The sequence below is a fragment of the Pan troglodytes genome, chromosome 23 (assembly GCF_028858775.2).
Source record: "Pan troglodytes isolate AG18354 chromosome 23, NHGRI_mPanTro3-v2.0_pri, whole genome shotgun sequence".
NCBI lineage: Eukaryota > Metazoa > Chordata > Mammalia > Primates > Hominidae > Pan > Pan troglodytes.
Window position 1 is genome coordinate 24,315,679 of NC_086016.1, and position 27,028 is coordinate 24,342,706.

The 27,028-nt window shown below is 50.7% G+C and overlaps 2 protein-coding genes across 12 annotated transcripts in view; one reads left to right on the forward strand and one right to left on the reverse strand.

Moving 5' to 3' along the window:
• The first annotated feature begins 3,717 nt into the window (after positions 1 to 3,717).
• Positions 3,718 to 27,028, forward strand: part of LOC100608824 (uncharacterized) — a 57,071-nt gene continuing 33,760 nt past the window's right edge. Inside the window, exons 1-4 of one of the 8 annotated variants that reach the window (XM_063808314.1) lie at positions 3,718 to 3,929; positions 8,299 to 8,411; positions 12,943 to 13,048; positions 18,263 to 18,590. In XM_063808314.1, coding sequence (XP_063664384.1) covers positions 13,041 to 13,048; positions 18,263 to 18,590 — 336 coding nt within the window. In that variant the 5' untranslated portion in view covers positions 3,718 to 3,929; positions 8,299 to 8,411; positions 12,943 to 13,040. Of the gene's footprint in view, positions 3,930 to 8,298; positions 8,412 to 12,928; positions 13,049 to 14,068; positions 14,459 to 18,257; positions 18,591 to 27,028 lie in introns of those variants that run through there. The other 7 variants (XM_063808311.1, XM_063808312.1, XR_010156193.1 and 4 more) reach the window with 7 other exon arrangements.
• Positions 14,590 to 26,683, reverse strand: LOC129135272 (ral-GDS-related protein). 4 transcript variants are annotated; one of them, XM_054676075.2, is made up of 13 exons: positions 25,467 to 26,683; positions 24,867 to 25,028; positions 22,823 to 22,995; positions 21,240 to 21,433; positions 20,771 to 21,099; positions 19,788 to 20,003; positions 19,313 to 19,416; positions 18,744 to 18,813; positions 17,087 to 17,161; positions 16,530 to 16,604; positions 15,914 to 15,937; positions 15,440 to 15,561; positions 14,605 to 14,930 (listed from the first exon to the last, which is right to left on the reverse strand). In XM_054676075.2, the coding sequence occupies exons 1-13, from the start codon at positions 25,605 to 25,607 to the stop codon at positions 14,891 to 14,893; spliced, it is 1,725 nt and encodes a 574-aa protein (XP_054532050.1). In that variant the 5' UTR covers positions 25,608 to 26,683; the 3' UTR covers positions 14,605 to 14,890. The 4 variants fall into 4 exon arrangements, with proteins under 4 accessions (XP_024208247.2, XP_054532050.1, XP_024208248.2 ...); XM_024352479.3 differs by lacking the exons at positions 22,823 to 22,995; positions 24,867 to 25,028; positions 25,467 to 26,683 and adding exons at positions 15,129 to 15,219; positions 21,559 to 21,825 and having other exon boundaries at positions 14,590 to 14,930; XM_024352480.3 differs by lacking the exons at positions 22,823 to 22,995; positions 24,867 to 25,028; positions 25,467 to 26,683 and adding an exon at positions 21,559 to 21,825.

Below are 27,028 nucleotides of genomic sequence, written 5' to 3' on the forward strand. Positions count from 1 at the left end.
GCTCACCAGCCAACAAGGTGCCCGCACGAGGGAAGGAGTGGCCATCGTCCAGTGAGATGGTGAAGGGGACGCGGCCGCTCTCATAGAGCAGGGGCAACACGAAGTGCACTTGCCCAGAGGAGTCCACATGGCTGAGGATCTGGATGCTCTCCTGTGGCATGCAAACCTGTGGGCGTGGTGGTGGTAGGAGGGGCTGGGCCATTGCAGGCTGAGCCTCTCGACAGTCTGGGCCCCCAACCTCACCGGGGAACCCATCCAGCCAGCTGTCTCTGTGCCCTCCTGCCTGTCCTGGGTCTGAGGGGCTCCATTCAGCCTGCCAGTGGGTCTGAGCCCTCAGCATGCACAGGGATGGGGGCGTGGGGCCCCAGTGCCCGGCCTCCTGGGCCTCCCAACCTGCAGATCACACTGGTGTCTGTGGGGCTGGACGTCTTGAAGTGCCGCACCACAAAGTCCTTGCCGCCCATCATGGAGCCTGAGTAGGGCAATATCTCCAGGCGGAAGTCCTGGAAATCCAAGCAGCAGCAGGTACCAAGGCTGGAGCACGTTGGGTGGCACGAACACGGCCCGTCCAGGGCGCCACAGCGCATGGAGCAGCTCTCTTGGGCATCTGGAGGAGAGGATGCTGAGGGCCTGGCCCGGTGGGTGCTGGACTGGCTGCCCCATGTGCAGGGCCTGTCTCTGTTTCTCCCGCAGCCCATTAGACAGCAGCATCCCCAGGAGAACGCTGGCTGGGAACTGCACAGGCCACCATGTGGACACGGTAGAAAGCCACGGGCCCGTGGGGATGGGATGAATCTTAGCACAGACAATCTGTCTGTTGCCCTGACTGACGGGCTAGAATGCAGCGAGAAGACGCAAAAGGCTGCACCCGCTCAGCCCTGCAGGGTCAGGAGAAACCCCTGGGCACGACTGCCCTTCAGCCACCAAGTCCTCTATCCCACAGGCGGGGGTCCTCAGAGGGCCATGGTAGCCGGAGGCCTCGACCTCTCTTGGCTCCCCAGGGTGTCTGTGAACAGTGCGCCTTCTGGGGGCCCTGAAGACTGCAGAAGAACCCCTCTTGCTTGCCTGGACTGGGATGGGGGATATGGCTGCCAAGAGTCCCATTCAAGGTCTGGTAGGGAATGGTGCACGGTCTGAACTTGACCCTTCTCACTCTCCCAGGGGCTGCAATTGAGACCCCAAAGAGAGGTCCGCCCTCAGGGCAGAAGGTCAGGGCTGCTCCCCTCCTTTCTGGGAAAGGAGGTACGTTTCCAGCAGGGGTCCCAGCAGTGGGGAAAGGGAAGTGGGGGTGCACACTGCGAGGGGCTGTGGGCGCCGGGCCCAAAGTATCTCCTATGGGCCATGAGACCCATGGCAGGGCCCTATTTCCAGGGACTGGCATGGAGGAAGATTTGCAGGGAGGGACTGGGGCGGGTGCGTGCCCAGCTGGGGGCCCAGAATGGAGACAGGTCCCATCCCCCGGCTCCAGAGATGCCACCACCCTGGGGAGCCTTGGCTGTCCCAGCCACACCTAATGCTGCCACTCAGAGTTTGCATAATTTAATCAGAGTTCCCCTCCCCTTCTTGAGCAGATGAGGAAACTGAACCTCAGATGCAGACAGGCAAGGCTGAGCCAGGCCCTTGGTGGCTTCTGGGAGCCCCTGCAGCCAGGGCGGGTGGTAAGGGCTGCGGCCTGGGACTGGTCATTTGGGCCCTGCCACCTGGGCTGGACATCCAGACAGGTGGGTGGTCCTCTCCCAGCTGCAGCTTCTCAAGGTGTCCAAAAGGGACTCTTGCCACACTTGCGGGGAGTCAGAGCTGGCCCCAGGGCATGAGCTTAGGCCATCTGGTCTGTGATCTGCCCCAGCGCTTGCGGCCAGGCCAGCCCATTGTTCCCCGGCCTGTTCTCTCTCTTGCCTGGGTGGTGCCTGCTGGGAACCACAGGGTGTTGGCAGCCACCCGTGGCTCCAGAGAGGTGGCCCCTACTGAAGGTGTTAGAGGCATGCACTGGGGGACTTGGCTCCTGTCCCCACACAGAGCTGTTCCAGGGAAGCCACACCCGCATTTGCTGTCTTCCCACCTCCCATAGACATTTGGTGAGAGGCCCCCAAGACCTTCAGCTTCTCAGGGACTGTTTCCAGAGGGGAGAAAGTCCCTTAACCCACAATGGCGCTCAGGGCACCTCTGCAGGTGAGTGTCCTGTGAGTGGACGCTCAGGTGCTGAGCCAGGGAGAGCCTGTCTCCTGGCCCCAGGCTGGTGAGGACATTCATCCCAGGCCCAGGGCTGAGGTTGCTCCCTACAGCACTGGGTGCAGGTGTCCATCCTCCTGTAGGTGAGGCTCCGGGGAAGGGTGCTGGGGGTTCGGCTGAGACAGTTCCCAGGAACTGGAGGAGGGAGAGCTGCTGCTTCTTGTTTCTGGCCTAGGCACTCTTGCTGCGCGTGTCTGGAGACGATGGAAGTGCGGTAGGGGCTAGGTGTGCAGTCTGGGAAGCTCCATACCACAGGCCCTGCAGGGAGGGGGTGTCAGCTGAGTAACTGCAGCCGGCTCATCTCAGCCCTCCGAAGGTGAGTTCAGCCAGACCCATCTAGGGCCACCAAGCCTCTGGTTCCAAAAGGGCGGTGCCCAGCCCTTTAGGCCTTTCTTCGTGGGTGGTGGGTGTGTCCAGCCCATGAGGGACACAGGGCAGTGAGAAGGACCCCCATTTCCATCGTGGACAGAGAGCCTGCCCCATGGGAGGTCCCGGGGCCAGGAGGGCCCCTGTGGTGCTGGGAGGGGAAGAGAGTTGTGAAGGGTGGGTTTGGGCCCCTGGAACCTGTGCATCCCCCAGACAGATGGGCCTGGAGCCTTCGGGGTTGGGGCCAGCTCTAGGGGCTTGTTTAATGCTCTGTGAGGGCTGCCTTAAAATCCTTAATCATTTTTGGTCAGGCACGGTGGCTCAGGCCTGTAATCCCAGCACTTTGGGAGGCCAAGGTGGGTGGATCACTTGAGGTCAGGAGTTGGAGACCAGCCTGGCCAACATGGTGAAACTCCGTCTCTACTAAAAATACAAAAATCAGCCGGGTGTGGTGGCGTGTGCCTATGGTCTCAGCTACTCAGGAGGCTGAGGCAGGAGAATCTCTTGAACCCAGGAGGTGGAGGTTGCAGTGAGCCGAAATCGTGCCACTGCACTCCAGCCTGGGAGACAGTGTGAGACTCCGTCTAAAAGAAAAAAAAAAATCCTCAATCGTTTTTGAACAAGAGGCTCCATATTTGCGTCTTGCACTGAGCCGCACAGCTATTCTGTGACCGGCCCTGTTAGGGCGACTGTGCTGGTAGTAAGTGTCCTCCTTGCCGGCCCCATCTCCCCTTTCCCTCCCTGACAGCCCCCTCCTCCCAGCCTCTCAGCAGCCCCAGCCCTGCCTGCCCTTCCACCGTACAGCCTCCCACCCAGGAGTTTGAGACTGCAGTGAACTGTGATTGCACCACTGCACTTCATCCTGGGCGACAGAGTGAGACCCTGTCCAAACAAAAAGAAAATAAGAGCTTCACAGGGGGAGGTCCACATGCATAGATTGGGGAGTTCCTGCTCCCTGGTGTCGCACAACACACCCTTCTACCCTTCCTAGACTGACCTGGGCTGATGCGGACCATGAAGTGGATCATCCTGCACTGTGCACTGTGACTGGCAGGGGGCGCCGAAACCGCCTTTTCTGCCCCACATGGCGCGCATGCGTGTTCTCAACGCAGAGGCTTCGTGGAGTGCGTGGTGTAAACTGCTCCGGTTCCTTCGGGACCCGCTTGAGGGTGCACCGCGGCGGCTTGGGGATGACTTGGAGACTCCTTCCGGGGAGGAAACAGCTCCTGTCTGTGGCCCTGCCTGTTTAGGTGGGAGCTGCCTGCAGTTCAGCTTCTCCAGGGCACTTTTTTCTACACGGTGACTACAGAAGCTTGTTTCCTGGAACTTTCCCTGTATGCTCAACTTCTCACTAGTTTTCCTCTTTCTCTTATAGTATTTTAGTATTTATTTTACCATTAATTTTGCTTTTGAGGGTGGCAAGTGTAGCAGACTGTGGTATTTTTAGGGTTTGAGGACTTTTTGTGAGGGAACTTGTCCTATATAGATGGGGAGAGAGGAAAGCCCCAGGAGGAAGGGGAAGCCGGGCCCAGGTGGGAGTGGGGGCCAGGCCTGGGTTTTTGGCCGCCTCCTGTCCAAGCCTCAGATGGAGGAAAAACGATCCCAGCGGCCTCCAGGATTTGACGAATTTTTAAATTTGCCCTCTCGCCATCGAGACACATCCGGACTCTTTGACTCCCCCACCAACCCCCCGCCCCCAGAGAAGCCTGTGTCCCCTCCTGTCCATCGGGTCGCGACCACCTAACCAGGGAGGAGGGACACCCAGGTGCGAGCCTGACGGGGACTTGTCCCTGGTGACGGGGATGCTGAGGACCTGGTTCTCTCCATGCTGCTCAGTGTTATGTCTCCTGTGCAGAAATGTCTGTGCAGGGTCCCTGCCCAATTTGGGGTTGATTATCTTGTTGTTGTTGCTGCTTAGCACTGTAAACGTATTGCATACTTTTTATAAAAACCCCTTAGGAGATATATGCTTACCCCAAACTGTCTCCGCATTTGTAGGATTCCTTTTCATTTGGTTCATTGTTTCCTTTCTGTACAGAAGCTTTCCAGTTGGATGTAGCCCCACGTGGTTGTTTTTGCTTCTGTTACTTGTGATTCGCTTTCCCAATGTAAAAAATAAATATATTCACAAGCCATTCCATTCTCCACGAGATTTTACCTTTCTGCTTTCTTTTTTTGTCTATTTTTTCTTTTCCCGTTTCCAACCTGTGAGCTTACATGCAAGTTGCCCCAAAACTACGTGCTGCATCATCTCCCCCGTCCTTTTTCCTTACAGGTGATGATGATATATAATTTCAGGTCTTGTGTTTGGGTCTTCAGTCCATTTCGAGTTGATTTTTGTGTATTGTATACCAGAAGGGTCCTATTTCATTCTTTTTCATACAAACATCAGTTTTCTCAAAACCATTTAATGAAGAAAATCTCCTATCCCCGTTGAGGCTTTGTGATCTCTGATACTGTTTTCATTTGCTTTGGAGGTATACCCAGTAGTGGGATTGCTAGATCGTATGGTAGTTGCATTTTCAATTTTTTGAGGAATCTACAATTTTTTTTTTTTTTTTTTTTTTTTTTGAGACAGAGTCTCGCTGTGTCATCCAGGCTGGAGTGCAATGGCACGATCTCAGCTCACTGCAACCTCTGCCTCCCAGGTTCAAGCGACTCTCCTGCCTCAGCCTCCCAAGTAGCTGGGATTACAGGCGGCTGCTACCATGCCTGGCTAATTTTTGTACTTTTAATAGAGATGGGGTTTCACCATGTTGGCCAGGCTGGTCTCGTATTCCTGACCTCAGGTCATCTGCCTGCCTCAGCCTCCCAAAGTACTGGGATTACAGGCATGAACCACCTCACCCGTCCACTTTTTTTTTTTTTTTAATGTTACGATGCTTTTTTACCTTTTGCAGCCTGTGTGCATAGATACAGGTTTCCTAAAATATACACCCACTCTGTGTTTTCTTATAGGACCTTTACAGTTTCAAGATTGAGTTTAGGTCTTTAATTCATTTTGTGTTGATTTTGTGTATTGTGAAATGTAAGGGTCCTATTTCAGTGTTTTGCCTGTAGATAAAATCATTGATTGAACCAGACTCTCCCTTTCCCACTGTGTCTGTTTGGGGTTTTGAAAAATGGGTTCCCTACATAACATATTGGGTTGAGTATCTGGCTACCTCATTCTGTCACTTGGGTCCTCATTCTGTGTTTGTGACAGTCATGGATTGTTCGGATAACTACAGACTGCTTTTTCACTTATTATTTTCTTTGCTTCTAACCTTGGATTTTTCTTTTCTTTTCTTTTCTGTTTTTTTTTCTTTTCTTTTTTTTTTTTTTTTGAGACCGAGTCTCGCTCTGTTGCCCAGAGTGCAGTGGAACGATCTCGGCTCACTGCAACCTGCGCCTCCTGGGTTCAAGTGATTCTTTTGCCTCAGCCTCCCAAGTAGCTGGGATTACAGGCACCCGCCACCACGCCAGGCTAGTTTTTGTATTTTTAGTAGAGACGGGATTTCACCATATTGGCCAGGGTGCTCGTGAACTCCTGACCTTGTGATCTGCCCATCTTGGCCTCCCAAAGTGCTGGGATTAGAGGCATGAACCACAGCACCCTAACCTTGGATTTTTCTTTTAATGCTTTCTACTCTCATTATTATAGTTTAAAGGGTACATAATCAAGTTAGTTACATCTGTTGATTGCATGACACTGAGTCTTGGGGTGCCAGCAACCCCATAACACAGGAAGTGAGCAGAGGGCCAACAGGATGGGTGTTCAGCACATGCTCCCCTTCCTTATTTTTTGTATTGGTCTAGTGGTCATTCCAGGTGTCTGTTGTTCTCTTCTTTATGTTTGAGTCCATTCAAAGTTTAGCTCCCGCTTACAAGTGAGAACATGTGGCATTTGGTTTTCTATTTGGGCCTTAGTTCACTTATGACAGTGGCCTGTGGTTTCCATCTTCTGGGCTCAGGTGATCTTCCCACCTCAGCCTCCAGATTAGATAGGACTACATGTGCCCACCATCACATCTGGTAATTTTTGTATTATTGTAGAGATGGGGTTTCATCCTTTTGCTCAGGCTGGTCTCGAATTCTGGACTCAAGCCATCTACCTGCCTTGGCCTCCCAAAGTGCTAAAATTACAGGTGTGAGCCATTTGCCGGCCTCTCATCCACTGTTGATGGCTAGGTTGATTCCATGTCTTTGACATTGTGAATAACACTGCCATGAACATATGAGTGCCTGTGTCTTTTGGATAGAAGGATTAACTTTCCTTTGGGTAGATGCATAGGAATGGGCTTACTGGATGAGATGGTAGTTCTGTTTTCAGCAATTTGAGACATCCCTGATCTGCTTTCAACGGTGTCTGTAATAGTTTTCATCCCCACAAAAAGCATACCAGCGTTTCCTTTCCTCGGCTGCCTCGCCAGCATGTGTTCTTTGCCTGCATGGTCCTCACTATTGTGACCTGTGTGGGATGGCATCTCGTCATGCTTTTGATTGGCAGCTCTCTGATAATGAGTGAGTTTGAGCACGTTTTCCTATTTGTTGGTTGCTTGTCAACTTTTGAGAAGTGTGTGTTCACGTCCCTTGCCCGTTTATTAATGGGATATTCTTTTTCTGTTTATTCCCCTGATTGACTTGTTGAAGGGCCTTGTAGATTCTGCCTATTAGACGTTGTTCAGATGAACAGTTTGGGAACATGTTCTCCCATTCTGTACTCTGTCTGTTTACTGTGTTGGTAGTTTCTTTTGCTGTGCAGCACCTCTTTGAGATATTAGGTCTGACTTGTCCATTTTTGTTTTTGTCACCATTGCTCTTCAGGACTTAGCCATCTAAGTGCTTTGCCAAAGCCTATGTGGAGAAGGATATTTTACAAGTTTTCTTGTAAGATTTTAATAGTTTGAGTGTTTACATTTAAATCTTTCATTCATCTTGAGTTCCTCTTTGTGTCTGGTGAGAGGGAGGGCCCAGTGTTATTCTTCTGCACATGGCTAGCCGCTTGTTTCAGCACCGTTGATTGAATAGGGTGTCCTTTTCCCTTTGCTTACTTTTGTGGATTCTGTGTTAGATCAGATAGTTTTCAGTGTGTGGTTTTACTTCTTGGTCCTCTCTTGTGTTCCACTGCTCTGTGTGGAAGCGGGTCCCTAGCTTTTCCCTGAAATTTGAAATCAGGGAGTGATGTATCCGATGTAGTCTGGATGTCTCAGGATTGCTGAGGACGAAACTCAGGGCACTTCATGGTCCCATGTGAGTATTAGCAGCGCACATTTCTATTTCTTTCAACAAATGTGTTGCATAGTAAAGGAACCATACAATGAGAGGGTAGAGTGGGGCATTTTGGTCTATGCATACATTGTGGAATGAGGAAATCAGAGTACTTACTGTCTCTGTTACCTTTTCCCATTGTTTATTCCTTTATGGTGAGAACCTTCAGTATTCTCCTATCAAGCTGCTTTGAAAGTGATGTGCTGATACTCTTAACCATTGTCACCCTGCTGTGGAATAGCACAACAGAATTTTCTTCCTCTCATTTATGTGTAACTTTGTACCCATTTACAAACCCTGCCCATTACCCCTCTTTTCCCCCAATCTCTGGAAACCAACATTGTGGTCGCCAGGTCTTTGAGATAGAGTTTCTCAGATTCTGCATGAGTGAGATGACTCAAGGTTTGTTTCTCTCCCCCCCTCGCTCATTTAATTTACCATCATGTCCTGCAGGTGCAACCGTGTGGTTCCCCACGATATGATTTCATTGTGGTTTTCTGTCTGAAGAGTATCCCAGTGTGTACATGTGGAGCAGCTTCTTTATCCCTTCATCTGGGGATAAGCAGGTAGGTTGACTGCTTATAGTGGCTCTTGGGAACAGTGCTGGAATCCACACGGGTGGGTAGATCTATCTTTGGTGTCCTGATTTCAATGGCTTTGAGCGTATTCCTAGTAGAATTGCTGATTGAAATGGTAGTTGGAGTCTTTTAAGGTTTGGAGGAACCTCCAAGCGGTTTCTGTAGCGTGTGTACTAGTTTACCTTCTCACAAACTGTGGAGAAGAGTGTCTCTCTCTCTGGAAACACACACCAACATTTACCTTTCTTTGAGTGTTTTTTTGTCTTTTTCTTGTTGCAAAAAATGAGATGGTATCTAAGTGTGGTTTTAATTTAGATTTTGCTTGTGGTTAGCGATGTTTGCCAACTTATTGTGAACTTGTTTCAATTTGATGTGTATGACTGGGTGAAGGACCTGAAGACCTGAGATGGATGCACAGGTAAAAGATTCTGAATCAACATTACTGATCCTCACGAGAAGTCAATCAAAACCACACTGAGATATCATCTCACTCCGGTGAGAATGAATGTTACCAAAATGGGATAGCAATTTCATTGCCGTAGAGTATGTGTGTATAACCAGCGGCTGTAGGGGACAATTTGATCTATGTAAACGTATCACCATAATGAAGTTGCAGTGTCTAGCATCTCTGTGAGCTCCAGAGTTATGATTTGTCTGTGGAGAGAATATTCACAACTGACCTTTGCAGCTATTTTGAAAATTATGGTTTTCTGTTCTTGCCTTTTGTTCGTAACGGCTCTGCCCACGTTTCTGGTAAGGGCATGGACTTGTTTTTTATGGCTGTGTAGTGTTCCCTGGTGTGTATATACCACATTTCCTTTATCTGATCCACTGCTGATGGGCACCAAGGCTGATTCCATGTTTTTACCATTGTGAGTAGTACTACCATGAACATACGAGTGCATGTGTGTTTTGGATGGAAGGATTTTCCTTTGAGTAGATCCTTAGGAGTGGGGTTGCAGCGTGGGGTGGTAGTTCTGTTTTAAGTTCTTTGAGAAATGTCCACACTGCTCTCCAGGGGGTCTGAACTAGTTTGCATTTCCCCCAACAGTGGACCTGCATTTCTTTGCTCATCTGCCCCACCAGCCTCTGTTGTTGTGGACCGTGTGTCATAATTGCCATTCTGACCAGTGTGAGATGGTATCTCAGTATGTTTTTGATTTGCATTTCTCTGATGATCAGTGAAATTGAGCATGTTTTCATGCTCATTGGTTACTGGTACACCTCCTTTTAAGTGTGTGTTCATGTCCCTTGCCTATTTATAAGTTGTTTTTTTTTTTTCTGATTTTATTTGTTTAAGCTCTTTATGATAAATCCTGGATAGTAGATGTTTTTCAGATGCATAGTTGGGGAATATTTTCCCTCATTCTATAGGCTGTCTGTTTGCTCTGTTGGTAGTTTCTTGCACTGTGCAGCAGCTCTTGTGTATTAGGTCCCACTTATCGTAATTTTTTTTGTTGCCATTGCTTTTGGGGACTTGATATGTAAATGCTTTGCCAAAGCCTGTGTCAAGAAGGGTATTTGCTAGATTCTCGTGCAGGATTTTTTCATTTCAGGTCTTGGATTTGTCTCGCTCTGTCATACAGGCTGGAATGCAGTGGAGCGATCTCGGCTCACTGCACCCTCTACCTTCCGGGTTCAAGTGATTCTCCTGCCTCTGTCTCCTGAGTAGCTGGGAATACAGGCACGTGCCTGTCTAAGTTTTGTTTTTTTATTTAGAGACAGGGTTTCACCATGTCGGCCAGGCTGGTCTCGAACTCCCGACTTCAAGTCATCTGCCCGCTTTGGCTCCCAAAGTGCTTGGATTCCAGGCATGAACCACTGCCCCTGGCCCCGGGTTTTGCGTTTCAATCTTTGATTCATTTTGAGTTGCTTTCTTACGTGGTGAAACACAGGTGCCCAGTGTTATTTCTTCTGCATCTGGCTAGCCATTTATCCGAACACCGCTTACTGATAGGGAGTGCTTTCTCCATCGCTTATTTTTGTTGATTTTTTTCAAGCGTCAGATGGTTTCAGGTGTGCGGGTTTATATCTGGGTCTTCTAATCTGTTCCACTGCTCTGTGGAACCGGGTCCCCAGCTTTTCAGTGAATCTGCCAAGCCATTACGTTGTCTATGGGTGTTTTCTTAAGAGTGTTTCCTTTGTTTTAACGTTTTTAAAATAACTTTAGCAGCCTGCGTGCATAGATTTCTTTTCTAAAATACACGCGCACCCTGTGTTTTCCTGTAGGAGTTTTATGGTTTCAGGATTGAGTTTTAGGTCTTTAATGTATTTTGCATTGATTTTTGTGTTGCATGATTTAATGGTCCTATTTCAGTGTTTTGTATGTGAATATTCAGTTTGCTCAAAATCATCTATCGAACAGGCTCTCTTTTTCCCATTGTGTCTTTTTGGTGTTGTTTTGAAAAATGTGTTCACTGTATGTAAATTGGAGTTGAGTATTTGGTTTACTCATTCTGTCCACTTTCTTAGTTTATGCCAATAAAAGATTGTTTGGATAATTATAAAAGTTTGTGTTTTTCATTCTTTTTTTAGTTTCTAAGTTTGTATTTTTTAACATAATTTCTATGTTTATTATAGACTAAATTGTACAAAGGCAGATTACTTACTGCTTTTGGTATATTGTATGACACTGAGACTTGGGGTCCAAGCAACCTTATCATGCAGGCAGTGGGTGTACCCACCAGATAGGTCTTTAGCCCATACCTCATCCCTTCTTCCTTTTTCATCTGATAGTCACCAGTGTCTGTTGTTTTCACTTTTATGGTAGGGTGTATTCAATGTTATAAGCTCCACCTTATAAGTGAGAACATGTGTCATTTGGTGTTCTGTTTTTTCCTTATTTCTCTTTAGATAATGGCCTCCAGCTCTTTTCATGTTGCTGCCAAGGACGTGATTTCCTTGTTTTTTTTTTTTTATGGCTGCCTAGTTTTTTGTGATGTATATGTACCCCATTTTCCTTTTCTGATCCACTGTTGTTGGGTAGGTAGGTTGATTTCACGTGTTTGCCATTGTAAATACTGCCACCATGGCCGTGTGTGTGCATGTGTGTTTTGGACAGAAGGATTCATTTTCCTTTGTGTATATCCTAGTGGTGGGATTGCTGGATCAGATGGTAGTTCTGGTTTAAGTTCTTTGAGCAATCTCTGAAGTGCTTTCCATGGTGTCTGAACTACTTTGCATTTTCACCAAAAGTGGACCAGTGTCCCCTTTCTCTGCTGCCTTGCCAGTGTCCTTTTTTTTTTTTAACTGTGTAATTGCCATTCTGACCAGTATGAGATGATATCTCCTTGTGCTTTTGATTTATCTTTCTCTGACAATTAGGTTCAGCATATTTTCACATTTGTTGGTTGCTTGTACATCATCCTTCGAGAAGTGTGTGTTTATATCCATTGCCTATTAATTATTTGGGGGGGTTGCTAATTGATTTGTGCAAGGTCTTTAAGGTAGATTCTGGATATTAGACCTTGATCAGGTGCATAGTTTGGGAAGAGTTTCTCTCATCCTGTATGTTGTCTGTCTACTGTGTTGGTAATTTCTTGTGTTGTGCGGTGGCTCTTCAGTGTATTAGGTCCCCCATGTCGGTTATTGCTGTTGTTGCAGTGTCATGTGGGGTCTTAGGCATAGAAATGCTTTGTCAAAGCCAATGTCGAGAAGGGCACTTCCTAGGGTCTCTTGTAGGATTTTTGTAGTTTGAGGTCTTCCATTTACATCTTTCATTCATCGGAGTGAACTTTTGTACATGGTGAGAAGTAGAGGCCCAGTGTTACTTACTGTTCTGCATATGGCTCGCCACTTACCCCAAGACTATTGAAAAGGGAGTTCTTTCCCCATTACTTATCAGTGTGTATTTCATCCAAAATCAGGTGGTATGAGGTGTGTGGGTTTACTTCAGGTTCTCTTCCACTCATCCATGTGGAAGCAGGTCCCTAGAGTTTGAGTGAAATTTCAAATCAGAGAATGTGATGCATCCAATGTAGTTTGGATTTCTCAGAATTGCTTTGGAAATGCAGGGCATTTCCTGGTGTCACATGAACTCCAGCATTGTTTATTTCTGTGTCCTTAAAACCAATTTGCTCTGTGGTAAAGGTATACAGTTAAAGAGTAGAGTGGGACATTTTGATCATGCATATATACCTTGTGTAATGATGAAAGCAAGGCATTGACTGTCTCTGTTACCTTGTGTAGTTATTATTTATTAGTTCTCTGTGGTTGCAATATGCAGAATCCTTCTTTTCAGCCTTTTTTGGAAAATATGGTAGGATACTGTTAACTCTAGACACCCTACTGTGGAGTGGAACAGCTGAATTTATTCCTGTCATCTGAGTGTAACATTGTATCCATTTCCAGTTCCTGCCCGGACTCCCCAACCCCCCGCCTCTCTTCACCACTGTGGAACTTTCTAGTTCTAGGAGATAAAGTCGTTTAGAGAGAAAGTTGATCTCATTCTCACATGCATGAAATCATGCTGTTTGTCTTTCTCTGCCTGACTCATTTTGTTGAAGGTCATGTCCTCCAGGTTTCTGCACGTTGCTGCAGATGACATGATTTCATGAATTTCTACAGCCGAAGAGGATTCCACCGTGTGCTGCAGTTTCTTTATCCCTTTATCTGTGCATGAACAGGTAGGTGGATTGGATACCTTTGCTATTGTGAGTAGTGCTTCAGTCACCATAGGAAGGCCGATATCTCTTCAACATAACAGATTCCATGCGCTTTCTGTGTATAACCAGTGGTGGGATTGATAGGTGAACGGGTAGTTGTAATGTAAAATGTTTAAGGCACCTTCAACTGCTTCGCTTCATGTGTCTAGTAATGTACCTTCCCACCAATAATTTATAAAAGTGTCTTTTTCTGCGTTTCTACGTTGGCCACTGCCTGTGAACGTATGGGTTTTTTGTTGTTTTTGGTAAGTTTCATTGTAATTAGAGTGAGAGGTATCTGAGTCTGGTTTGCACTTAGACATTTGTGTGAGGATTAGTGAAGTCGAGCAACTTCTCTTTGACCTGTCAGTCAATTTCGTGTTTTCTCTTCAGATGTGCCTGTTCAGGTTCTTTGCCCAGTTTTAGCTTGGGTATTAGGTTTTGTTCATTTTTCCAGTTAAGAGTAGTGTTAGTTTCTTGTACATGTTAGATAACAACCCCTTTCACAGATGATTCTGCTGAACTTTCTTTCAATCTGTAGGATGCCTTCTTTAATGGTTCATTGTTTCTCTTCCCCATGCGGAAGCTCTAAAATGATGTTTAGTCCTATGTGTTTGTATTCACGTTTTTGTTTTCCATCCAAAAAGAACAAAAAATAAGAAAAAGTATTGCCAAATCAATTGCATGGTCAAAGGGTTTCTTGCCATAGATAATTTTTGGTTTTCTTTTCTTTCTTTTTTGCAAACTGCGTGCATAGATACAAGTTTTGCCGAAATAGAAACTCCCGCTTTTCTTATAGGAGCTTTGCGGCTCCAGGATTGGATTTAGGTGTCTATTTTGTGTTGATTTGGGGGTATTACATGTTTCAGACCCTGAAATGTTGATTTCTTTGGCTTGTTTTTGTCTGATATCCCACAATGGGGGTTGTGTTCAAATTAAGCTGTGGGACATCCTTTAGATACTGGGTTCAAACAGTTCTGACCTTCCTTGATGTTCATTTAGGGGAGCGGTGTCAGAAGGTCTGGGAAGATCCACAGTGGAAAAAGTTTATCTGTATTTCGTGGAGACTGATGGCCAGCTCCCTTCTGCCCAGGACTTCTGGAGAAGGCCAGCCCTACCACTTGCTTAAATACCTCCCATCTCCAGCCCTTCAGTAAATATTTAAGTGATTTGTTAAATATTTAAACCTTAAGAAAGTTGAGTAACCCAGTGGAACTTGAATTTAACTAGAATTTAAGTTTGAGAGTAGCTGGTCAGTAGACCAAATGTGACATACTATGGGTGACATAGATTGGGTGACATACTATGGCTTTTAAGGGGTTTTGTTTTGTTCTGTTTGTTTTCTTAAACAGAGTTAACAATAATTTGAATAAAGAAGGAAAACATTAAATGCTTGGCATGTGTAATGTGAACGCTATTCCATGACTTGTTCAGCCATAGCCTCAATTTGACATGCTAGGCTATGAATCCTAAAGACTGGTATATGGTTACCGCACTGGAGTTACTTTTCTCATTCCAACAACTACAGAACATTTTGAATAGTTTTTTAAAATTTTATTTTAACGAAAGTTAAGAAAAAACCCTTACTTATCCACTAAAGAAAATAAACATAAAATGGTCTCCCGCGTGACTCGCAAAAGTCCCATGGCCTGATCCTGGCCAGCAGGAGCAGTTGGTGATGAGGATCCAGGGCAAGATGCAGCTGAGCTGCCAGCCTCCTAGATGTGGTTCCCTGGTGTCTACGGTCTGGGTGAGGGATGGTGCAGAGCCGGTGTTCTGGCCAGCATCCCGGTGGGTTCCCAGCCACTGCAGGATGTTGCCAGCCTACGGGTTTTCGGGCTCCAGCTGGCAGGACAGCTTGTAGCTGCAGGACAGAGAAGCAGCTGTGAGGCCACCATGAGCCACACATCAGGTCCCCTGTCAGTGCCTGCCCAGCTGGAATCCTGGGTCCCCAGTGGTCCCCATGCAACAGGGCTTGATGCTGGCCGTGGGGTCATGGCCATAGGCTCTCTGCAGCTGGCCACGGGAGAGCCTCCTCTAGGCCAGGTGGGATGGCTCACACCTGTAACGTCAGTACTTTGGGAGGCTGAGGTGGGTGGATTGCTTGAGGCCAGGAGTTTGAGACCATCCTGGACATCATCGTGAAACCCCATCTGTACCAGAACAACAACAGCAGAACAACCGGACATGGTGGTGTACAGCAGTAGTCCCAGCTGCTTGGGAGGCTGAGGAAGGGCTTGAGCCCAGAAGGCAGACATTGCAGTGAACAGAGATGGTGACCCTGCAGTGCAGCCTGGGCGACAGAGCCAGACCGTGTTTAAAAAAAAAATGGAGAGCCTTCTCCCACCCTCAGCCCATGGGCTAGGCCCTCACCTCTCTTTGTCACTGAGCTGCTCCATTCTTGTGAAATAGGTGACAAATTTCTCAAGAGGCCGAAGCCTGTAATTCATGGCAGCCACTTGGAGCAGCTGCATTTCCTGCAGAACTCGGACCTCCTAGAGACAGAGGACAGGAGGCTGACAGGGCCTGGGTGGAAGTTGCTGCGGGGGCCTTTGGCAGGCAGGGAGAAGGGGCTGGTCCCTGGGGCAGTTTTCTGAAGGGGTCCCATGCAGCGCCCCCAGCCTGTTCTCAGAGTTGGATATAAACAGCCCCTCCTGCAGGAATTGGTCTTTGATTCCAGTGCTTTTCCCATTTTCTCCACTGGGATAGGTCCCCTCCTCCTGTGTGTGTCAAACACTCCCAGTAAGCCTAAGATGTAGAGGATGGAGCCGGGGAGTGTCCTGCCCAGGGTGGACTGTGACGTCCACATCCCCACCCTCATCCAACGTGAGTGCCCCAGCTGCTCACCTTGCTCCTCTTGTTGGTGTTGCCCTGGAAGGCAGACAGAGTCCATCAGAAAGGCCCCTGGCCCACAACCAGCCCCACCCCACCCCTTCCCATGCTGCACTACTGCCAGGGCCACCAGGGTCAGGGGATGTGCACACGACAGGACTTGGACCTGCCTCAGGCTCCGGGCTCTAGAGCAGGGGGAATGGGAGCTGAGGCCCAGGGACCTTGTGCCCCAACCCTCTGTGATGACAGACAGGGAAACTGAGGTCTCTCATAGAAAGAAAGCGCTCAGTGACCTTGGAACTGCCTGCCCTTGGAGAGGCTCAATTTCACCCTCCTATTACGGGACTACCCTAGGGAGAAGCTGAGCCCAGTTCAGCCCACACCTCAGCAGCTTTGCAGTCAGGCAGCTCTGCAGCTTCACCACTCAGGAATAGGGCCTGGTGGCTGCCATGGAGCCTCCATCACTGAGAGGTGATGAGATGGGCCTGACACCCCCACCCACAGGAGCAGCTGTGAGGCTCTTAGGAGAGGAGGTTTGCCAAGGGCTGAGATCTAAAGGCTCGGTCCAGGACCCTCTCCTCCCAAGCTTCAGGATCTCGGTTCCCAAGCACCCTGCCCCAGGCTCACTCACATCCAGGTCGTCCGGGATGGCCGAATCCAGCCTCTGTAACTCAGTCAGAAAATCCCCCAGGAAGGGGACCACACCCTGTGCCAAGGAGGGGTGGGGAGGTGGGAGGGGTAGTGGTGATGAGTATTGGCCCTCAGGTGCCTGCCCAAGGTCCTGTCCCATGAAATCCCATCAGCCCCTGTCTCCCAGAGCCCCCTCCTCAGGTCTCCCGGTTGGAGCAGCCAAAGACCCTCAGCTGCCTTTCCCAATTCTCTGCCTCCTCTATCCCAGCTGACCTCCAAGTCTAGCAAGCACTCCTTGTTAACCTCTATGGTGGGATTTTAACAAGTCACAAAGGCCTGTGGTCCCAGCTTTACCCTTCCCCACATCTAGTCTGAGTCCAGCTTTCCCAGACCCTTCCTCTGGTCGCTCAGATGGAGGTTTTCCAGGCCCAGTGGCCACAGGAGGACAGGGTTGGGGAGGAAGCCCCCGCTGTCTTGATATGGAGGCCTCCAGCTGGCGGGGAAGGGAGCCCTGTCCTCTGATCCCCTGCGGCCCGTCCATGCCACAGGCTCACTCACCTTCTTCTGCCTCCGCAGCCTCATCTGGGCTCTCTGGGGGTTCCTCTCCTGGGTGGCCACCTTAAAGCTCCCCGCCTGCCAGGTGTCAGTGACAAAGACAGTGAGGCTCTCCTCCTCTCCCCCAGTTACACCCCAGCCACCCCGCACTTGGATCCCCAGGGAGTGGCGGGAGCCACCTGGCACCGTGCTCATACCACTGGCCCAGATCCACACTCCCTGTGTGTGTCACCCAGTCTTGCAGCCGGGCCTCCCTGAGACTGTTTCCCCTTCTGTAAAGAGTGATGCAAACCACAGCTACCTCACAGGGCCTCTGAGGGCTCAGTTTCCTGTAGCTGTTGCCGTTGTTCTCACCGTCATCCCTCTGAGGAAGAACCAGGCACGAGCACCCTCAAATTGCTTTCTTTTCTTGAACTTCATTTCTACCCTGTGAGGCCTGCACTACAGGCTCAGCATCCCTTCATTTTCCAGATGAGGAAACAGAGGCCCAGAGCGGGCAGTGGCTCCCCAGGGCCCCAAAAGAGAGGACGCCTCCTTCTGCTCCTGGAGGCTCCGTCTCGGCTGCCTTCAGCCCACATCCCAGCACCACCACCCATCAGGGTCGTGTTCTCTGGAGTCTTTGAGTGTCTAGATCTCCAGCCACATACAGTCGTGATGGGAAAGGGACAGGGCATTTTAGGAGACCTGGTTAAGTGGCACCTGCCTATCCCAGCCCCACTGGAATCTCTGCCACGCAAACTGGGTTTGAGCCATGCCAAAGGCTTCGCCTCGCCAATGATCCCCCAGGGGAGTTCCATGCACGGAACTCTCTCTTTCTCCACTGAGGAAGTAGCCTCCTGATGCGCCATCTCTGACTGCGATGGCAGGGTTTTCCAGAGTCCTGGGTGGGGTGACATGTTGCCTTCTCATTTGCATGGACGATTCTGAGATCTGGTCAGGGAGGATCCCCTAGCAATGTATGAATCCCCCAGATACTTGTCATGAGCATGCGTCGCTGCTAACCAGTGAGAATCCTCTGACATGACCGTTTCTGGGTGTCTGCAAAGGGCAGAGTGGGGAGTCCCAGCAAACAGCTACGTCTGTCCCCAGTATGCCCATTGGTACCCAAAGCTGGGCAGTTACTGGACTCCCTGCCACATGAGCTTCCTCTGTTGTTGTTCCCCCTCTCCCCCAGTGCAGGCCAAGGCCCCCTGCCCATGGAGGTGTGCTGCAGACAGCAGCAGCAGCAGCAGCAGCAGCAGAGGCCTGGCTTCCTGAGGAATTGCTGGCCGGTTTGAGGAAGGAAGGAAGTCCCACCTACCATGATCACCCTCCAGCCTGGAGGAAGCTCCATGCCAGCAGCATGGACCAGCATGGGAGCCAGAGCCCTGCTAATGCTGCAGCTCATCACCCCTGCTCAGCAGCCCAGCAGCCCAGCAGCCATTGCCACATCCCATTTCCAGGGCCTCCTGCCCCCATGCCCCCACGTGCCCATGGACCGACACACCACTCTTCCTGTTGGCCCAAGGTAGGCATGGAGGGAATTTTTCAAGTCCACTTTTAGTAGGTAAGTCAAAACCAAACAAAATAACCATTCCACACCTGGTCCAATGCCCTTCCAAACTCACTCTTTTCTCTGACCCTGAAACACTTGTCCTGCATCTCCCAGACTCCACTGTACCTTGATCAGCAGGTCCCTCTTCACTGCAGTGTCTTTTTTGCAGAGTTCTTTTAGCTCTTTCATGCTTTTGCTATGGGCAGAGGAAAGAAAGAAGGGGAAATTTGGGAATCGGGGGAGATTTGTGAGTTCCAGTCCCTTTTGTTTGAAAACCCAGTGAATCCCAGCTTACTGGGTGAGAGTTTTCAGTGGAGTCCTCTGATCACAGGGGCTCCAGAGGACCAGGGTGGGACCTCTCATGCTCCTCCCCTGGGCCCCATCTCCACTTCACATGAGCCACTGCGTGTTTACAGTTAGCTTTCAGTTGGACACAGAGTTCCACTGCTGGGTACAAACACCTGAAAGCCTCCAGTTGGCTCCAGTCTGTTCCTGATGGTGAAAAAACCTTAGTCCTGAGTTGGAAATCCTTGCCTAGCAGTCCAGGGCAGCTTAGTGACCACAGCCACCGGCCCATCCCTGCCTCCAGTGTCCCTGGACTCCAAGAACCTTTCAGAGTCATTGAGGGCACATGGGGGGAGACCTGTGAGTCCCTAGGTCAACCCTGATGCTGCCATGGAGAGAGCCCTCCTCACCTGGACACTCCTGCCCACGTCTTGTGTAGCTGACCTATTGGGTTGCTGCGCAGAGCAGAGACGATGACGTGCACCGAGGAGAAGTTGTTGAGGCTTAGGCACTCCTGGAGAGGGAAGAGTGAGCTGTGCGGTTCAGAGTAGAGCCCGGCCCACTTCAGCCTCAGCCCCCTCTGCTGAGATCTCCCCTCCTGGATGAAGCAGAGGCCTGGGGAGCCTCAGGAGGGCAGACCTGGGGCCCAGTGGATGTCACTCCTCTAGGAGGATTTTAGTTCAACCCAAGGAAGACCCCAGGTCGGAAGTGAGCAGCCACCACTGGGCCGTGGGAGTCAAGGTGAGTGAAGCTCTGGCAAGAAGAGCCTAGGGGATGTGCAGGGTCCAGGCCAGAGATACAGATGCCGATCCTGAAAGCCGATGGAGGAGAAGAGGAAGTTCCCCATTTTTAAAGAGGGAATCCCCAGGCCCAACCATAGCTTACCCTGGCCACCTTGATCCAGTGCTCCACCACCCTGGCCCTGTCCCGGGCCCTCATGCTGTGGTCCCCGAGGCAGGAGGTGGTGATGCAGTTGGTGAGCCTGTTGAAGTGTGCGATGGTGGCACGAACTGTGGGTGCCATGTGCTCATTCCCCTTCGGATGTCGTTGGCCCCAGATGCAGCCCAAGCATTCGTAGAGCACCACCTTCTTGAACAGCTCCTTTGGGGGAGGAGGAGAGTGTCACGGACACAGCACACTGCAGCTCAGAGTCACCCACAGTCCCAGGCAGGGACTGAGCTCACAGTCATCCACGGTCTCTGGCAGGAACCAAGCTGGAGCTCAGAAAGCTTTAAAATGGGCTCCAGACTTGTGGGAGTCCCTGGGTTTGGTTTTCTGCCCCCGAGGGACCTGAATGCATCATGGCCCAGAACCCAACAAGGGTGGGAAGAGAGAGTGACATTTTCTCCCAGGCCATCCACACTCCAAGAACTAGAAGGTGGCTCAGGCCTGCCCATCCTGAGGCCTGGTCTTCCTCCCATCCCAATCAGCCCTCTACTACTCCTCTCCGTACCGGTGCACTTCCCTTGTGGCAGCTGCAACTATGGGCTCTGTTTGGGTGTCTGCCATAGAATCCAGTATGCATCAGGTACCTAATAAGTGCTGAGGGTAGTGAGGCTCCTGAGCAGCTGGGTGAGTGACCCATGGCCCTGCCTGCGCCACAGTGAGCACCTGCCCTGCCCTGCTTTCTGTCCATCCCCTGTCACTCAGTCTGCACAGTCACTCTGTGCAGCTGGCGCTGGTGATGTCCCATCTCTGCTGTCCACATGCAGACAGGGAAGGCTTGTGGGTGAGGAAACTCATCCAGATCCCACGGTTGGTAAGAAGTGGGGCTGAAATTGGACCCAGGGCATTGGCTGCTCCTCAGGGAGAGGCTGGTCTGAGACAGCTGGTGCCAGAGACACAGCCTGCAAAGCTCAGCTGCTCACCGCATCCATGAGGGTCAGCTGCTCTGCCAGCAGCCTGGGAGGGAAGGTCGTCATGTCAGGCAGCTCCTCACTGGGTTGGTTCTTTACAGACCCGCGACAGGGACAGGAGGACTCTGGGGCTGACTGTGGCTCCAGCACTGTCCCTGGAGGGGGCCCTTCCCCTGGTGCTGGTGCTGGTGCTGGCCCTGGTGCTGAATGTAGATACCCGGGCGCACCCAGGGCTGCACGTGACTCTGGCTCCAGAGCAGGCCCCAGGTCCGCCAGCAGTGGTGGTGCTGGCTCCAGGGCCGGCATTGTTAATGCGTGTTGCCCAGGACGTGGAGCAGGATCTGGAAAAGGAGAAAAGGTCACCACACCAGTCATTTTTCACTGGGTTTTCCAAGCACAGAAATGACCGGGTGGAATTTAAGGGAATTGTAGCCCCAAAACACCACCCCCGGAAAGTCTTGCAGACTGCAAGCCCCCTCACCATCTGGCTTGGCCTCGTTGGGCTCCGGAAGCACCAACTGGCCTAGGACAATTTCCTGATGGTCCTCCAAGCCCAGTCCAGGCCAGGCAAAGTTCTTGAAGGCCAGCTTTATCCAGAAAGATGACTGTTGCAGGGACTGATAGCAACCTGAAGAGTTTTCAGCTGGCCAGGTGAACAAAATGGAGGTGGTGGTGCTGGTGATGGAGTGGACAGCTGAGTCAGAGGCCTGGTCTTCTCCCACACAACCCTACAGGGCACCCTTGCATGGTTCTGGGTCCCTGGCCTCTTGCTGCCTGTGCAGAGGACAGCTCCACCCTACTCCAAGCCATCAGTACTGTCCTGGAAGGGGCAGACCTGCCCATGCAGCAGGGCTGTACAGACCCCCATAAGCCCTGGCGTCCCACTGACGTTCTCTTCCCAAAGGCCCTGGAGCACAGCACTGTACACCTGGGCACTCAAGACTGCAGCTGCAGGCAGATTTGTGAGCAGCTTCCTCATCAAAGCTCCAGATCTGGGTCCCCTGGTCCTGGGGTTAGGAGGGAAGGGGCAGATGTCGGCGGGGGAGGAGGACAGGGAGAGCTGGGAAGCCACGGTGCTGAGGGGGATGGGTCTACTCAGTGGCCAGCTGTGACCCCAGCCTCCCCTCTGCTTTGCAGGGGACCTAAGTCTCCATTTACAGAACTCACTTTTTGCCTCTTGTGGGGGAAGTCCCCAGATGTCAGCCTTCTCGTGGGAATTATAAGAAGTATGAGCCCCAGGGCTCCTTTAGTCTCTCCCCAGCCAGAGTCCACATATTTTCCCCCATGTTTTGTGGGTGAAAAGGCCCTTCAGAACCCTAAATCCACCCGGTTTATATTTGTTGCTGGGCTGCGTCATTCTAGTCAGAGTCTGGGAGGATGCCACCATACGTAGAGGAGGCCATGAGGGTCTCACCTGTAACATTCTGTAGATGTGACTTGTTTATTCTGTCTACTGTGAGTGCCTGACTCTGAGTAGAATCAAGGCCGGGGGATGTCATCTGCTTTGTTTATGAAATGATGCCAAGCCCCAAGAAGAGCGATGCACAAATGAGGTGTTTTGAATGTATGTGTTGAATGAGTGAACCCCAACCTTTGGAGAACCCCAGTGAGCCTCTCCAGATGTCTGAGTGGGCCTGTGGCTCCTTTTTCAGCACCAAGGGACCCCTCTTCTGTCTGTGTCAAGGAGAAAGACCAGCCAGAAGGAATCTCAGACATCCTTTACCAGTGCCATCGCAGACTTGGTTTCTATGTGTTTTTCCAAACAGTGAGTGATATAGGCCATTGAGGCAGAATGCTGAGAGCTGCTTCAAGTGAGGGGGAAGAGAAAAGTAACAAACATGAATCACAGCACCCCCAGCAGATTTTCCAGAGTTTTAGGCTCTAGGGACCCCTTTGTTTGCTGTGTCTTAGATCATTGAGTCCCTTCAAGAACCCTGTGAGGTTCGTCTTCTCACTACTCCCTGTTCCAGAGGAGCCAACCGAGGCCCCGAGAGGTGCATCTTCAAGACAGAGCCAGTAGGGGACAGAGGCACCTCTGTGTCTTGGAGGGGGATGGACACTCACCTTCTAACCAGTAGTTCCAAAAAGTGTGGCACAGTGATAAAGTCCCAGGAGGGGCCCAAGCAGGTGGCATAGGAGGAGATGGGTTTAGTTAGAAAGGCTGGAACCAGGGACTCCAACAGCTTCTCCCCAGTGCCGGGCTGGAAAGTTAGCATCCTGCAGATCTCATTTTCATACTAGGGGGACAAGGAGGGACATGGGAGTCAGTGGTAACACCATGGACCACCAGAGGATCGGGATCTGGAACTCACACCAAGAAGCACCAACCCTTCAGGGACTTGTGCATGTGGAGAACCTGGGTGCCCATGGTGAAAAGCGTTCTAGGCTTTCAGAGTAACATTGCATGTGAGGATGGAGAATGATAAAACGATTCCTGCCTTCAAGGCATCGTCCCGGTGTTTGTCAGCTGTGGGGCAACAGCACCCTCTGTGTCAGCAACCTGCATGAAGAGCATCATCCCTCCAAGTCCTCAAGGCCTGGGGAGGCCTCATCCCGTCCTCATTTCAGCAACAGCACACAGGACAATACGCTCTAGAAGAACTCTTTGACTTAAAGGTATATGATTGTTTTTGTTCCTTTAACATGAACGTGAGTCTGGAGAAACAGCTACGGCCATCCCAGCCCTGGCCAAGGGGAAAATGCCGGAAGACTCCAGGGTGGGAGGAAGCGCGTCCCAAGGCCCAGGATCTGCGAGGCGACTCGGGGAAAACGCAGGCAGGTATTGAACCCGTGAAAGGTTATGCAAATGTATGTTTGAAAGTGGAAATGAAACAAGGATTTTCTCTGCCACACAGACGGCAGGTTGGCAAAAAGTTAAAAGCATGTTAGTATTCAGGGGAGGCTGCGTTCAGAGAAGCAGCTACCTTCAGAGGCTGCTGGTGACCGTGTGACCAGCTGGAGCCCTTTTGGAAAGTCAGCTAGCTAGAGCTGTTGAAAGTTGATACCTGCATATCCTTTCACCCAGATATCCCTTTCCTGGGTGTCTGTCTGCTGCAGGGGATTTGTTTATTTTATGGGTTGAATTGTGTCCCCTTCCCCAAATGTAACTGTTTCTATTCTCAACCCCAGAGACTCAGAATGTGACTGTGTCTGGACACAGAGTCCTCCAAGAGGTAATTCAGGTGAAGTGAGTTCATTAGGGTGGCCCCTAATTTAATATGCCTGGGGTTCTTACAAGGAGAGGGGGTCAGCGCACAGAGAAGTTCAAGAGAAGACCCTGTGCTGACTGAGATAGAAGTCCGCCATCTCCAAGGCAAGGAGAGAGGCCCAGAGAAACCACCCCAGGCTGACAGTTTGACGTTGGACTTCCAGTCTCCAGAATTGTGAGGAACCACATTTCTGTGGTTAAGCCCTTCAGTCAGGGTGCCGTGTTATGGCAGCCCTGGCAAACTGCTCCAGCCTGTTAGGACACGCATAGGATTATGCTCCTTGTAGAAAGGCTGCCTCGAAAGGGAATTTTATCATGACAGGCTCCACCAGCACTGAGAGGCTGACCCGCTGTGGAAAATGGCCTCCCTTAAGGAATGTTACAATGACATGCGAGGGTACAACTCCTGCCTGATGGGGCTGCAGGGATGAGTTCTGTGAGATGACACTTTAAAGACTAATGTATAGAGTCGCTTCACCTTCTTTTGTTGTCATCAATGCACCCCCCCCCCCCACCCCCACCCCTTGTTTGTGCAAAAGTGTTGGATTTTAAGTCCTGGAGGAGGTCTGGCAGGGCAGTGGAGCTGCCTGTTGCTGGAACTCCACTTAGGGTGGGGAGTTAAAATGATAACAGTGTGAGTATTTTGCTGCAATGTTACCATTGTACTCAATTCTTAAAGCAACATGCCGAGATACTCCTGGCATAGCCTGAAGTGAAAACAGAAGGATTTTCTCTGGTCTTCCTCTGATAGGTGAAAGGGACTTTGCCTGTAACCAAGTTGCCACTGGGGACTAATGGCAGCCAGATTCCTTTGGGAGAGGACAGTGGGTCACTCAAGTGGGAACGCCCTAGGATGGAGCTTAGGGAGTCCCCATATTCGTGTCTGAGTCCTGGGCCCACCTTGGTTTTCACAAGTCCTGTCTGTGGAGACCCTTCTGTGCCCAATCTCACCGCAGACCGGCACTGGACGTGGTTGGTGGTGTGGTGCACGTGCCCTTCTTTGAAGAATATGGAGAAATTGAATCCATCCAACAGCTCTTGTTTGGTCTGTTGTGCGGAGCTCTGCAAAGAGAGTGCCCGAGAGCCGGGCCAAGAGGTGTCAGTGGCCTGTCTGGCTGACCCCACAGTGGGACACCCCCATTAGAACTCCTCCCTGGCACCCCCTTCCCCAACAGGATTTGGCACATAGGAGCGTCTGCATAGACCTCCAGCCAGAGAAGCCTGAGGTCTCCGGCAGATGACAGCTTGAGGACTTGGGATTCAGATGTGAGCAGACAAACTGTGTCCTTGACACTCACCTTCCCATCCTGCCAGGCACGGCCTGGGCTGTGAACCTGACATACCTACCAGGCTCCAAACACCTGACAACCTACCTGCTCCTATCCAGGGAGGGCCCCTCATCTCCTGTTTCCCCCAAACAAATGGGGAGGGGCTTGGGGCTGCCCTGATGGGCACAGCTGAGGCCTAGCCTGGACGGGCCTGCCCTGGGCCCTGTGTTACCTGTGGGTGCCTTCTGGCAAAGGGCCAGAGGCGTCGAGGGCGAGGGTTGAACCAAGGTCTATATTCTCGGGAAAGACTCTCATTTTGGCCTCTTCTGCGACGAGGAGGTCGGCAGCACGTCGGGACACAGCAGGAGAACATGTTGTTCTCTCGAGCGTCGCCTACGAAGTGAGCTGGAAATGGGGCTGTCTCTAGAATGTGGGTGCCTAGTTACCAGAATTGTAAGTTCTGTTGGGGGTCTGTCGGCAAGGAAGTGAGGTCACATCTTGTAGGTTCCATCCTGTAAGCTCCTCCTTTCCATAAGTCCTACTCAAAGGCCCCTCTGGGCTTCTGACCGCTCACCCTCCCCCGTCACCTGCTTACGTATTCACCATTATGAAAAAGTGTGCCCCTTCAGCACCTTGGGAAGACCTGGATATAACCAGGGTCCCAGGTTTGAGGAGACAGTGCTGGGTCAAACAGCCTTTATCTTAGCAGTTGTGAGACCCTAGAGAACTCCTTTGGTGTTTTGGGGTCTCCCCAGCATGCACAATGGGGGTTATGCTAGCATCTCTTTCCTAGGGAACTCATGAGGTATGTTTGAGATAAATATTTAAAAACTCATGGTGTGGTGTTCCCTGTGGATATTGCACACACTTAGAAATGGAACAAATACAAGAAGGGGTGAGAGGTAACGTGGAATGCAACTCCAGTGGGCCTGGGGTCCACAGTGTGATCTCGGGAAAAGACACTTTTGCTCTGGGCCTCGTCTTTCATGCTGCGCCAGTAGAGGCTGAGATGAAATGAAGTTCAGACATCCTCCCCCTATGACATTGCACCTTCCAGGGCCTTCCCATTTTATTTAGACCCAGACCCTGTGCCTCATCTCAGCCTAGGGTGGGCAGCGTCCACAGAGACAGCACTGAGGGGTTAGTGACTCCCTTCTGAATGGTGGAATATGACACAGATGATGGAATAGCACTTCTGGGCTAGTTCAGGCTGTTACAGCAAAGAAAGAGCCGTAACGGCCTGGGGAGCTCATCAAAAACAGAACTGTATTTCTCCCTGTTCTGGAGGCTGGAAGTTGGATATCAGAGCAGCAGCGTGGTCGGGCTTAGTGGTGACACTGCCGCCCCATTCATTGAGCTTTTACAGGCGCTGTCCTTTCCTTGGAGGACGCCTCAACTTTAGGAGCATGGGTAGACCTCCATTCAAAGCCCAGCTCCCCCTTGTAGCTTGGTGATCGTGAGGAAGTCATAGAACATCCCTGTGCCTGTTTTCTCCTCTGAGAAATGGCGTTAGTGAGAATCGTTTCCCTTTTTAATCACAGAAAATAAAGCACGCGAAGAAGTTAACTCGGTGCCATTGGGCAGAGGGTGAGAGCCCAGCAAACCAGAGAGATCAGCTTGCCCACATCAGTGGCGAGGAGTGCGGAGAGTGGGTGAGGCTGGGGCAGGAAGCAGGCCAGCCTGCCAGAGCCCAGGAACAGGTGAAGGGCAAGAGTGAGCTCCTCACCCTGAATTCTCAGGGTTCACAGGCATGCAGGGGCTGTGGGGAGTACAATCATCAGGGCTGCTCTCGTT